Below are 13,468 nucleotides of genomic sequence, written 5' to 3'. Positions count from 1 at the left end.
ATATCACACTCTGGACTAGAGAACCACACATCATACTCAATCTCACCATATGCCTTCTTAACTTAGGACTACATAACATAGGAGTCCACGGATAAAAATTAAAGCTGAACATTCATCATCCATCAACATGTTTATGATACATGCGGAATTCGCGCGGATTTTGCGTAGTATTTTAATCCAGTCGTTTGTTTGTGTTGTGCTCATTCAAGCATATCAGCAGTCGGCGGCCATCATAAACAGAAAGATCGGAGCGTCCGTAACAACAGACACCAAAAACAAAATAACATAACATCAGTTTTTTAAATATAACAAATATAAAGGTAATTTTTATGTTATGTTTATTTTATTGTACAGTTATTGGCCTCCTACTCTCTACCTAGGTAGGCTACTAGGCCTATCCTATGAGTATGACTGAGGACAGTACTAAAAAAAGGAGAACCCTAAAAAAAGGCCTCTATCTAGTCTCCTAGGCCTGGCCTAGTAGGCCTAGTAGCCTACCACCACTACCTTTCTAGCTAGGCTAGTTAGCCTAGGTAGACCTACACTAGGAGTTTAGCCTACACAATATACATAAAGCCACCTAGGCTAGCCTTGTTTTAGAGACCTACATTGCATACTTCAGAATCTTCAGAATAATGACTGGACATCGCTGATTTCAGCACTATAATCCAGTGTGTTTGCAGCTTACGGTACGCCATACTGTATGTACTACCCGTTTTTATACTGGTGTTTTGACTTTATATTATAAATATTAAAAAATTTATTGAAACAATATAGGCCTTTACTTAGCCTTACTTAGTGTACCTTGTCTGGCAAGAAGGCTTTTTACTAAATAAGGCTTTTTGTTTCTGAAGAACCATGGCAGACCCCAATGAAGATACTATAGACTTTCAGAAGCTTGAAAAGGAACTATCATTGGCTGTTGATGCGCACAATAAATATTGGAGGGAAAATGATGCTAAGTTCCGAGCCGTTGAGCAACGTGTTGAGACATATGAACAGTTTAGGTTAGTGTAAAACATTTTTCTAATTTTTTCTTGAAATTAGTAATTAATACATTAATTATTTTACAATACCATATTATTTTTTGATGTTAACAAAAAGTTATCTTTTCTCAGGGATATTGTTGCTGCATCTCATTTGAAGCCTCTTGAGAAAGGTGACAAAGAAGGACTCGGTCGGCCTAGACAACAACCATGGAACCCATATGTAAATAAAAATGATAAAGATGTTCAAAATCTGGAAAGTAAAACTGATCAACCATTACAGGTAAAAATATGGATAAAGGGTCTTTCACACCTGTTCCCGTACGGTTCCGGTCCGGCGACGGGAAATCCAATCGAACGTCAATGTTTTGTTTTTACGCGGCTACGCGCATATCAATTGGTGCTTGGCCGCGTGGAGCGTCGTGAAAACGAAACATTGGCGTTCGATTCGCCGGACCGGAACCGTGCCGGAACAGGTGTGAAAGGCCCTTTAGGTGCGGATCGAGGAGATAATCCTTATGGAATGTTCACTGTTCGCCTAATGTTACCATTTTCCATTTTGCACATGAGACAACCGAAAGAAGATAATTTTGCAAAAAATCTGAGTTATAAATATGTAATGGAATGAATAAAAAAAAATTGTGTTACTGTCCGTTTTCATTTTTTTAAATTATAGATACCTGGACATTTACCAAAAGATGGTCATGAATTTATGCAACAATGGAAAAGACTTGCCGATAATCAACAAGAAAAATACAACTATATTTTACAGTTTGACGCTGATCAATTGTTTTCAACCATTAAACATGAAATCAGTTTTGGTCTACTAGGAGAAATCCTAAAACTTTTTAACATGCATTTTAAAGAAGAGAATTGCACAGATATATTTCTGATTCTGAAGCAATTGTCTAACACGAAACGATTTAGTTTATCAATTGATTTTCTAAGCAAGAAAGAGGCACAGCATCGAGATGAGTTAATGGCCAAATTGCAAACAGTGTTAAAATGTTCAGATTTTGATTTGAAATCATTGACTAAAATCTATGGCAAGAAATCTGTTGAATAAAACAAAAACAATTTGTCTTGCGAATGAAACAGTGGGCATTGACAGGAGTGTATCCAGTGTTTCAACTTTCATTTTAATAATGACCTCTGGAATATTTTGAAGAATATGGCACCTCACAATGACAATGATTTATTTCTTTAGCGACCCTTTTCAGGGTATGAAAGAACATTCTTTCAACCTTAAAAAAGAAAATAACTAAACACTTTCAGACATAAATAATTTATATATCGAACAGCAACATCTAACTAAACAAATACAAAATTTCATGAATAAATTTAGAGTTTTTTTTTGGATCTGGTATTAAGTAATTGGTGCATTTTGGTTCTATTTGGGCGGGTGATATAATTTTTTTGTATAACTTTTGAATATATATTTGGCGCATGGGAACAAGTAAAGGGCAAACAAATAAATAGTGGTATTCGTCTCCAGTATCATTTTGTTTACATGAAGTACATTTGGTTTCGTGTTCATTACTGTATCTTTTAAAGATTTGAAGTCGATGGTTCCCACATCTGAACCTGCAGAGATCAATACTTTCATTATCACGTAAATGCCCGGAACATTGGCTACATAGATACATAAATGAATTAAAATAATAAAAGTACAATACAAACATCATTTAATATATTGAGATATGTTTTATTTGGTTTTGCGTGACCATACAGATGCTAACATAATAAGCTAATATACAGCCCCACAATGTATACAAATAAATGTTCAATCTGAACATTTTTAATTTAGTACCCTCTAAAATGGTTATTTTATAGATCTTTTTTTTCAAAAATACATTTTACATGAATACACGCAATTGTTTTTATCTTTCATTCTAAACGAAGAAATAATGTTAAACACACACGTACGCAAGAGCACCCAACATCCACACACACATCTTAACCCCTCCCACAAAATTCCCAATTTATATTTCATATGTACATGTTTATAGTCGACAGGAATTACAGCTCTTTCTCAGTTCTCAAATACATAACAAAACAAAGATATAATGATTTTTTAAAACATGAGATAACCCTATTACAGGGTCTGGGTAAAGTAAAACATAGCAAATTGTTACTCCGCCATAGTAATGTCTTGCATGAACTTGTCACATAAACTGTGTGGCACAACTAACATATTGTATAGCATTGATTGTGCTGGTCTTGTAGTGATTTCGACTTTCAGCGGAATAAAACATGTTGTTTTACAGATTAATGCTGAAAATGAAACGATAATATACCTCTTATGTCGTAATTAATAATATGCAACATTGCAAACATGCTTCTTCTAAAAATTTTAACTTACAATGATGAAACTTCTATCGGGTCAGCTGAAAGAATATATAATGTATATGCAAATATAAATAAACCCATTTCAATTAAACTTTATAAATATTTACGAGTCTTTATTATCTTATTCTATAATATACACTATGGCATACGATAGAATGATGGGCATGAATATTTATAGTGATCTATGAATAGTAATAATGATCTATAAATATTCATAGTTCAGTATATCAGTGTATTAATGCTTTATAACCACTGATAAAATTGTAAAATTATTAAGATTACATTATTAAAAATACTTACTTAAAAGGATAGTAACTAAATAACTTGTTTTATATTTCATTGAATTTTCAAGGAAATTATTTTTTTTTAAACAACTCTCAAACAGAATAGGATAGCAAACTATCAGGCTACTGCACAGTAATAACAATAATAATTTATTTTACAATAAAGGCCTACAGAATTGAATTCACAAAACCCCTTTAAAGTCCCCCTTGATACAACATCATGGAACACACATCCTTTCATCAATTATACTTAACATTTTATATAATAAAACAATTACAAGAAAGCAGTTATATAATTCCTTTAAACAGTTCCTCTAAGAGGACATAAAAAAACGCAATCTTTAATATTTCAGGCATAATAAAAATATACATTCTAATATGATTATCAAGACACTGCAATTAGCATTTGAACACAAATTATTAATTTGCCAAGATGTCAATTTATGTCAACAATTATGTACATAAATTTATACTTATGTGAATGACATATGTAATTTTTCTCCTTTTTTTGAATCTGTATTAGGATTGTACCTTCAAAATTTCCATAAAGAAATAACAATTTCAGTTGTCAGAAATACATAAAAATTACAATAATAATATTTCTTTGTAGACTCACACAATACAGTGTCCTAAAATAATATATATATATATATATAAAATCATTTTTCATTGTAAATAAAATCATTTTTTAAAACATGTAAATATAACTTGACCACAAACATTAAAAACATCAGTATAGGAAATGGAAAGGAAGAATTTCATTAATGTAACAACTATTTTGGAAAAAAAATGATTTACTATTAGAATTTTAATAATGGCAAGATATATAAGTTTGATCAATGTTCTTTTTTAGTTTTTCTATGCAAATTTGTTTTAAAGGAATAAACTTCTATCTACACTATCAAACTAGTTTGAGCAAAAAGTGTGGTATACCCAAATATGGTAGTGATATGACATCATCATGTCCATTTTCAGGCACATCACATTTTTTCGTCACATGAAGGTTGATAGTGTAAACAGAGCTTGAGAAAGAATGCTGATAAAGTAAATATACATTAATTTTTAAATTGAAAGTTGATGCTTGATGCTGTATACAAGATGGCAAAGCTAATGGTGCCATTTATCGATTTTCCTCCCTCCTCAAAAATGGATTGTATGCTTTGGATTGCATCCTCTCTTAGTGAAATATTTAATGAAAAAAAAATGTGCAGTGTGAACCTACGAGTTTACAATACACCAAGATAACAAAATTAAGATTGAACTAATATGATATGATGCTCAATATTATTGATTATTATCATTAAAACACGTTTCCTATTAATATTGACTTGATATGTATTCTATGTAATTTGTGAACTTAATCTAAAGTATCATTCATTTTGCATAATGTGAATAACCCTGATTTACACCCTCTTGAAGCCTGCAAACAAATCTTTAATTCTCCATATAATATATAAGTAAAAATTACCCCAGAATGCCACATGTTGATGCTTTTGTATAGGAGGTTTCTGGCATCACCTTCCTATTTGGCTTCATAACTAGGTATACATGAATATTAAAAATTAAGGCTTCATTAAAATACATTGAATTAACTTTACCCACAGATTTACACAATTCCTAGATATATGTCATTCAGTACAGTATATTAGTTATGAATACATACTTTGTTCTTGTTTGAACTTGTGTGCACAGGCATAATAATAATAAATAATAATAAAGCAGATTGTATTTATAAGAGAATTGCTTAAATCCTGTGACATCAGTAATGAATTGGATAAAATAAATCACCATCATTAATATGTTGTTGGATTCATCAAAATATAAAATTTAGTTTTGTTTCTTCCTTCACAGAAGTCTGAGGGCAGTACACTGCTTTCTAACATTGAAAGTTTTCATAGTTTTTTTTCTTTGCAAAATCCAGTACTATTTTTGTCGCTGATCATAGTTTACTATTTAAATTCAACTGCTGTATTTTTTATTGTTTTTGTCAATGGGTTCATATTATGTTATTCGCATTGTTTTTAGCTTACTGAACCTCTTAATAACCTAATCGTCATCATCATTGCGGTCGATCATTTCAGTTATAAGAGCAGGGAACTCTGCGGGTATTTCAACCTTCAAGTGTAACACCCTTTCAGCACCTGAGAATAAAAATTAAAAACATTAGTTGTACAATTATAAAATATGGTCTGGTATAAGATGTGTTTTGTTTACATACAGCTAGGCCTAGGAACATACACACTTCTTGTTTTTGAATTGAAAATACACAAATATGCAAATTCAATTTATGTTATATTGTGGAAATAAATTGAATTGAATTAAAGGACAAAATAATAATGATGATCATCAGTCATTATTGTATACATAAAATATTTCTAAATATTTGTTTTTTTCCTTTGAAAAATTATTATTTGTGCTTTAATGTAATTTGTCTAATTAAAGACGAGGTGAGAATGATAAATAAAGAGTACTTTTCTTAGAAAACAATATTGTTTTGTACTTTGTACTCATACTTAAGATAAATAAATATTTCATTATTGCAGATGACGATGATTTAAACTGAAACTACAGAATACAATATTCAATTAACTCAGATAAGATAGGTTTGTGGATAATAAATTGCCCAAAGTAAAACTAATTTTTTGCATTTATAATTTTTCCTTTGATTGATTGGTTAATGGCTAAAAAAGATACTTACTTTTTACACTTATGCTTCGAAGATCTGTTATCTTCATGAGAATTTTAGCGAATATGTGTGGTTCTAGAGGGCGACGTTTTCGTACATAATACCGCAGACCTTCAAGTAGTGGTTCTTGCATTTTCTCTATTTTTATTGGATCTTTCAAACCAGATCGATCTAAAACAAAAAAGTATAAATAAGTGGTTCTTGCATTTTCTCTATTTTTATTGGATCTTTCAAACCAGATCGATCTAAAAATGTTTCTTCATACAATTCAATGTTTACAATTTGAGTCATTTGGCATATTCAATTGGGATACGTTGATCAATTGGTAAACAGAAAGTTTTAAGTTCAACAAATTGCTTAACATTATTTATTGTCTACCATTCAAATACTTTTATTTAAAGCACATAGTTTTCAAATAGAATACGCCAAGTAGCATCATTACAATCCTGTATCGGATCCAGCAACAGGGTGGATCTGAAGAAATCAACTTCTTTGTGATATCAAGTATAAAGTATTTCACTCTTGAAAAAAGAGTCCACTGATTAATAAACAGACATTTGAATACCTGAACTTATCAGACAAATTGCTCCCAATAATGAAACTTCCGTCTCGTCTATTTTCATCTTTGATAATGCGGCAGCAAACTGGCATATGGTATCTAAGAGGGCGCCAAATCCTCCACTTTTCAATTGCTCTTGTGTTAACCTTAGACCATTCGTGAACGTTACACTGCCATCTTGACTATTAACTCTTGAACATATTCTTAAAACCTAAAGAATTAATTAAAATATAACCAGATTACATGATAAAATTTAATAGTAGTTTGAAAACAACTATTACATAAACCACATTGGAAGGGAGACCAGTACATAATTGAATTTACATCTGTTTGTACTTTCTTTGCAAACATTAAAATTGCTTTATGACATGCATTAATGCTATTATTGCACATCGTTGCCATGATACATACCATGATTTCGAGACAAGCTGCTTTGAGTAGTGTGATCTGATCTTGAGTTGTGAGTACTTGGAAACCAGGTAGCTTCTTAGCAAAATCTACCACCATGATGATAGCTTTTGAAGAAATTTCACTAACATGTTGAAATAATGATAAATCGGTTTCACCATTTGATGTTGAAGGCTTTGAAGGCTGTAAATAAGCAAAACATGTTTATTGACATTTTTGAAGATGAATTTCTTTCAGAAAGCAGCCTAGATGAAGAGCAAAGAGCTTCTTTAATGATCGGATGGTATCTAAAAATATTAAGAAAAATCACACAACACTATTACTTAACATGCAAATAAAATATAACTTATGAATCACAAAATACTAAAAGTACATAACTTTTATATCAATTTAACCATCATAAATTACAATGTAAATAAAAGTTAAATTAAAGATCTGAAGCTCCGTCTACACTATCATACTAGTTTGACAAAAAATGGCAAAATATGCTAGTTATGTGCCCAAGTATGGTAGTGATATGACATCATCATGCTCATATATCGGCACATCACATTTTTTTTATTTTGATTTCATAGAGTTTGATAGTGTAGAGAGAGCTTAATAAACTAAACTGCATTACTCCATAAAGTAGAGTAGAAGCAGTGCTTATAGACCATCTTCAACATGGACTATCTTCTCCAAATATTCAACCATCAACAAAGACAGCATGAAACAACAATATAAATCCAGTAGCCATATAGTATGTCATGTAACATTATTCTATTCCCTATGGGGGATACTGCTGATATTAGATGCATGACCTATATATTACATTTTTAACTATTAAATGTAACCTCTTTTTTTCCCTTAAGGTGACCTAGTTTTATTGGAAAAATAAGTGCGCCCACTATTCTGTCAATCTTCTTCACACAGAAAACTGTAAAATTGGCACAATATAAACTTCCGTATGAACGGATCTATATTGGGGAATGGCTTATGTTTTGCAATAAAGCAAAAATTTGGTGTGGAAGGGGCTGTACATGTAACTCCCACAAGGATGAACATCCTTACAACCTACTTTAGCCGTATGGCATCCTAGCTATTTGTGAACCTACATTCCCGATTAACTATAAATTACATTTTTTAGACGTTTTTTTTTTATATCCTTACAAATTCAACCTTCACAAAATTCTAACTGCATGAACTTTTTAAAATCATAATTTATCATTCAATGAACTTTCACTGAATTTCAACCAGCCTATCAACCAATAACAAGGAAAAATAAGGGTCTTGGGGGTCAAGGGTCACCATTACTCATCTTGAATGTTTATGCTTACTTGGCATTTTAATAAATATCCTTGTCTACAGACTACATGTATACATAATTAGTCAGTTTGACATCAGAATCTAGACCTATGTGTACATATCAATGTACATAACTATGCCTTACATGATTACTATCCTATTATCTTGTTGAATACAATGAACTAAACAGGACATTCTACTGTATGTGATCATATTTTTAAATTATCCAAATCTGTCCAAAAGCCATAATTGTTCATATCTTTGCCTGTCAGGTTAAATATTAATGTACAGTATAGACTTCCATTATGACTTGTCTACATCCTGTTCTACTGACCTAAGGAACTAAGTAAATCCACAAGGATATCTTCAACATTTATACTAAAGTTAATAGAGAAATGGTTGCTATTCAGTCATAGTATATATGTTAGTCAGTGACAGAAAAATATAGTGCTACTACAGTGTGTATTTAGTACTATTGTCATGTCTATTTCTTTCAATGTATGAATAGATAAGTGCTCAATACAACTTGAGGGCCTTTGATTTGGCTGCTTCATTTCATCTATACACTCTAATTCTTATTTTTGTTTTTCATTTTTTAACTCAAATTATGATTTGCAACCAACCATGACTCGACAATGTAGAAAATAAATTGTTTACAATCAAATTGGAAAAGTATGTATTTAGACATGGGTGTGGAGAACCTTTCAACCGCTTATCTCAAAAGTCACAGTATATGATGAAAACTAATACTATTCTTTATCACAATTTAAAATTACTCTTAACATTCCTATTTCTAATATTAATTTGTTACTTAAAATTAATACCACTATCAAACATTTCTGAATATATATAGTTTTAGTCTGAGACAATGTAACCAATACACTTAATTACTACAGAAGAAAAAGTAAGTTGTTAACACAGTTCTGAGTTTTTGTATCCAAATGGCTTTAATCCTATATTCAGTTTATAATTGTACAGCCTTTAAATACTGTGTAACAATATGTTCAGACTGAAGATGGTAAAGTCTTTAAACATGCATAAGAATTATATTATGCTTTAACACAAAAATGATTTGCCATGTCAACATAGATTCACAATGTATGACCCTTTTCTTGCTTAAATGACTATAGCTTTCAGTAATCTCCACCATGTTAAAACACCTCTAGGTACCATGTAAAAATCATTCTACTGCAATTACTGCAGTAAAGTACAATTTGTTTACTTTTTAACCCGTTGTTTAGCAAAGTTAATCATAAACAATGTTCATTGCAGTGACTGCCTACAGCTTGTACATTGAAACAAACTATTAAAATCATACTATTGCAGTAAAATAATTTGTATGTGATCCTATTCAAAAAGCAAGTCAACACCACTCCCAAAACACCATCTTACCCAAGCTTACTCATCAACAAGTAAAGCAGGAAGAGGCTTGTGGTTGGGCGGTGTGAATTAAACATGTTTAGCATGCCAAGAAGGAAAGAGAGAGAAAAGATTTTTGCATCATGAGACTAAATTTTAAGCTTCAAATGTTCATGTTTTCTTATAGAAATATTAGTAAAGTTTCCATCAAATAGAAGATTCATATGGGCTTATGAATTATTAGATATGCTTTTCAAAGAAAGAAATGAAAGTAGTGAATAGCATAAAATAATTTAAGTACATTAGTATAATCTTCTATTTCAGGAATTTACTTTACTTATAATATTCTAATTTATGAATGGTTTTTTTTAAAAAACATTTTACTGTAGATAAAAAAAAATTCAAGCTACTTTACTTTAAATATCTAGGAATGTATGAAATCAATTCAATTTAATGTTGTTGTGAAGATTTAATTTTATTTGTTTTTTTTTTAAATATAAATACTGTATCATATATCTTCTAGATTGTTTACTTCTCTTTCCAAAGTATTACATTGTTCAATATATAGAAACATTTCTCTGTTTACAAACGCTTTAATTTCTCTAAAAATGTATGCTTTATTACTTTTGATTTAGCAATTTCAGTTCATATAATTTTATGTTTTTATAAATAAATATTGTGTTTTTCTTAAAATCCTTTTATTTAATATTACAAAAACATGGTTAAAGGAAACATGAACATTGTTAAACAGTCTCATTAAAAAAAGTTAATTAAAAGGCTTTGGTAATTAACAAATGCCTGCATCCATCACCTTCTGATCATTAACACCACCACCACCACTTTCGACACTACATGGTTCACCAGCTAACCCTAAAGAAGTGCTTTGGGGGACTTGTTGCGAGCATGGATTATTCAAGTTGGACGTCTGTGAGAAAAAACAAAAGCAACAAATACATTTGGTATTAGGAGTGATATAATCATTAGCCAGAGCAGTACTATAAAATTACGACTATTAATATTTCTTTCAACCAGCAAAGTGCATATTATAGCTATAATTATTTATTGCTCTAAGTATATATGTTGATCTTCCTTAAGAGACATATAAAATTAAGACTTCCCATTAGTTTAGAACAAAGCAACGTCCTGAAATAAACCTTTTTTAATCAAATGTATAAACATAAACTAAACAAAAAGTGATCTTAAATTTGAAGAAGACCAACAAAATAGATCACAATTATATTATTATCATATATATTAACCAACCAATATATATATTACAGTAGTGACATGACTATAACATTGATAACATTAAGTATCTAGGAATGTATGAAATTGATTCAGTTTAATGTTGTTGTGAAGATTTAATTATATCATTTTAAATTATATTACCGGTATTTTTTTTTTAACCTAGCGGTTAAGACAGTGGAACCGTAATTACGTAGCCATAACATCGGCAAGGGTTCGAAGCTCACTCGCTCCATGGTTCTGGTGGTAGAACGAGTCTTCTCGGATAAGGACTACAAACCGTAGGTCCAGTGTACACATAGCTCATGCGCACTTTAAAGAACCTAGTACATCTTTCGAGACGAGTAGGGGGTTACCCCGGTGTACTAGTCCACACAAACATAGCCACTGTCACACACAGCCACTGTGCAAATTGGGACTGGACCGTTTTAGAGGTGTTTACCACCTGTTGGTCCAGATCCTTCACTAACCGAGTTAGTGAGAAGTCGAATAAATAAATTAATTCAAAAGAGTTCTGTAGAGTCCATTTTTCTGCATTTATTTTGAAACTGTACATGTAAACTGTAGTTTTTGTTTTGTTTGTTGCATTCATTTAATAAGGTGGCTGTCATTTCAAAGTCTAGATCATAATTCAGAAATTCTTTCCTTCCTAAATTATAAGTATAAAATATATAACGAAGAATTTTATCTATATTAATTAATGTAAACACCGACTTGAAGGTAAAAGTGAATTTATCAAACCGAGAACGGTGACTTTGCTCAATGAGGCTGTTACTTCCCAATCCCCACACTCAATCTAATTAAGGTCATACAGAAATAAAGGACTCTACAGAATAACATTAAACAAAACAACAACTTAACAATAAAATTAATAGTTTTGCATTAATAGTGGTGTTAGTAAAGTGATCAGAGATTTACCAAGAAAAGTACAAAGAACAACATAGACAGAAATTGTGAGCACGATCAGAAAGTAAATTGAGACTGAACAAAAGGGAAACTCTTCCTAAATCCTACAGGTATTGGTTTCCAAAACTACAAACAAGATGATTTAACAAGCAGCACGATAAAACGGTAAAATGTAAACAACAGAAAATAAATGAACAAAGAAGTTAAGAAGCAGAAATGAACATTAATATCTAATTAAATTACATGTTGTGTGTATAATATTAAACTAGTAAAAATTATGCTGAGATATTTTGTATGATGATGAAAAATGAATTATTAAATGTATAGACTACATAGACTAAGCATAAACAAAAAGGTAACATCTACAACAACATTCTCACATCATTGGGCCTGTTTCTGCTGAGCAGAAATAATCGATTACTAACCGTTTATTTTTTTAATCGATTATTTTTGGGCAGCAGAAACGGCGCAAAATAAAATAACCGATTAAAAATAACCGATTAAAAACACTCAATCCATTGCGTGTTTTAATCGATTATTTTTTGTTTTAACCGATTATTGCGGAGCAGTTTTGAGCTGCAACACAAACAGCGATTATTGACCCCACTTTGACCTCTAGAGTATGACAAACTCATTCACGTCACGTCACAAAGCATGCTGTTGAAATGCGCGATATCGACGACGATCAGCAAAACAACGATCGCGATGTATGTAGTAGACCGAATTATAACAATCAAATGTTAAAATTTTTTTATTTTTATTATTTTGTGGGGGAGAATTATACCGAGAGACTCCAGGATTCTGTGTTACAAGTACACCGTTACATCCCACCAGTCCAGGCTAACGATGTTTTACATGTCCTTTCTAAGGCCTGTTGAATTGTTTCGGTAGACATTATTATATATAGCCTATTATAGGCCTAGCAGGCCGAAGGTAGTAGAACCAACGAATGGCGAAACAAACTTTTCTCGCCGACGTGTCCTTATTAATATAACATCATCATTATTCTGTTGTATGTGGTACGGTAATAGGCCTAGATGTTTATTTTACAAATAATATAGCTTTAGGTAAGAGTAATTTTTAATTTAATGTGAGAGTTTTAGGCAGCGATAGGATGTAAACAAACCAACTCTCATCGGCCTTCCATAACTTGAACTGCGCTGTGGGGAAATGATGGCGTGATTTTAAAAACCGATTACCTGAATAACCGGTTAAAGTCGTAGCAATTTTCAATTGCAACGCGATTATTTTTGTGGTTTGCGGTGAATGGAAAAAATCGATTATTTTGATTTTTTCAGCAGAAACAGACCCATTGTCATCAACCTCACCATGAAAATTATTATGAGCACCATTAACAGAAATCATCATCATCATCATCGTCAATCATTAAAATCATCATTAA

The 13,468-nt window shown here is 31.2% G+C and overlaps 2 protein-coding genes across 4 annotated transcripts in view; one reads left to right on the top strand and one right to left on the bottom strand.

Annotated features, from left to right (window-relative positions):
• The first annotated feature begins 223 nt into the window (after positions 1-223).
• On the top strand, positions 224-2,649 carry LOC140040497 (dynein axonemal assembly factor 19-like). The gene is made up of 4 exons (XM_072086483.1): positions 224-320; positions 855-1,007; positions 1,119-1,269; positions 1,663-2,649. The coding sequence occupies exons 2-4, from the start codon at positions 859-861 to the stop codon at positions 2,050-2,052; spliced, it is 690 nt and encodes a 229-aa protein (XP_071942584.1). The 5' UTR covers positions 224-320; positions 855-858; the 3' UTR covers positions 2,053-2,649.
• Positions 2,650-2,940: 291 nt separating this feature from the next.
• LOC140040495 (retinoic acid receptor alpha-like) overlaps positions 2,941-13,468 on the bottom strand; it is a 49,049-nt gene continuing 38,521 nt past the window's right edge. For 2 of the 3 annotated variants that reach the window (XM_072086480.1, XM_072086481.1), the window contains 5 exons: positions 10,727-10,840; positions 7,276-7,455; positions 6,871-7,075; positions 6,318-6,476; positions 2,941-5,760 (listed from right to left, as the gene is read on the bottom strand). In XM_072086480.1, coding sequence (XP_071942581.1) covers positions 5,666-5,760; positions 6,318-6,476; positions 6,871-7,075; positions 7,276-7,455; positions 10,727-10,840 — 753 coding nt within the window. In that variant the 3' untranslated portion in view covers positions 2,941-5,665. The remainder of the gene's footprint in view (positions 5,761-6,317; positions 6,477-6,870; positions 7,076-7,275; positions 7,456-10,726; positions 10,841-13,468) is intronic. The other variant, XM_072086482.1, reaches the window with a different exon arrangement.

Source organism: Antedon mediterranea, chromosome 2 (assembly GCF_964355755.1).
Source record: "Antedon mediterranea chromosome 2, ecAntMedi1.1, whole genome shotgun sequence".
Taxonomy (NCBI): domain Eukaryota; kingdom Metazoa; phylum Echinodermata; class Crinoidea; order Comatulida; family Antedonidae; genus Antedon; species Antedon mediterranea.
Note: the sequence above shows the minus strand (reverse complement) of the source record. Positions and strands in the feature narration are given on the sequence as shown.

Excerpts from the sequence above, each read along its gene's own strand:
- LOC140040497 (XM_072086483.1), top strand. The coding sequence starts at position 859 with ATGGCAGACCCCAATGAAGATACTATAGACTTTCAGAAGCTTGAAAAG. Across the intron at positions 1,008-1,118 it reads GAGACATATGAACAGTTTAG|GGATATTGTTGCTGCATCTC; the intron begins GTTAGTGTAAAA and ends ATCTTTTCTCAG. Across the intron at positions 1,270-1,662 it reads AAACTGATCAACCATTACAG|ATACCTGGACATTTACCAAA; the intron begins GTAAAAATATGG and ends TTTAAATTATAG.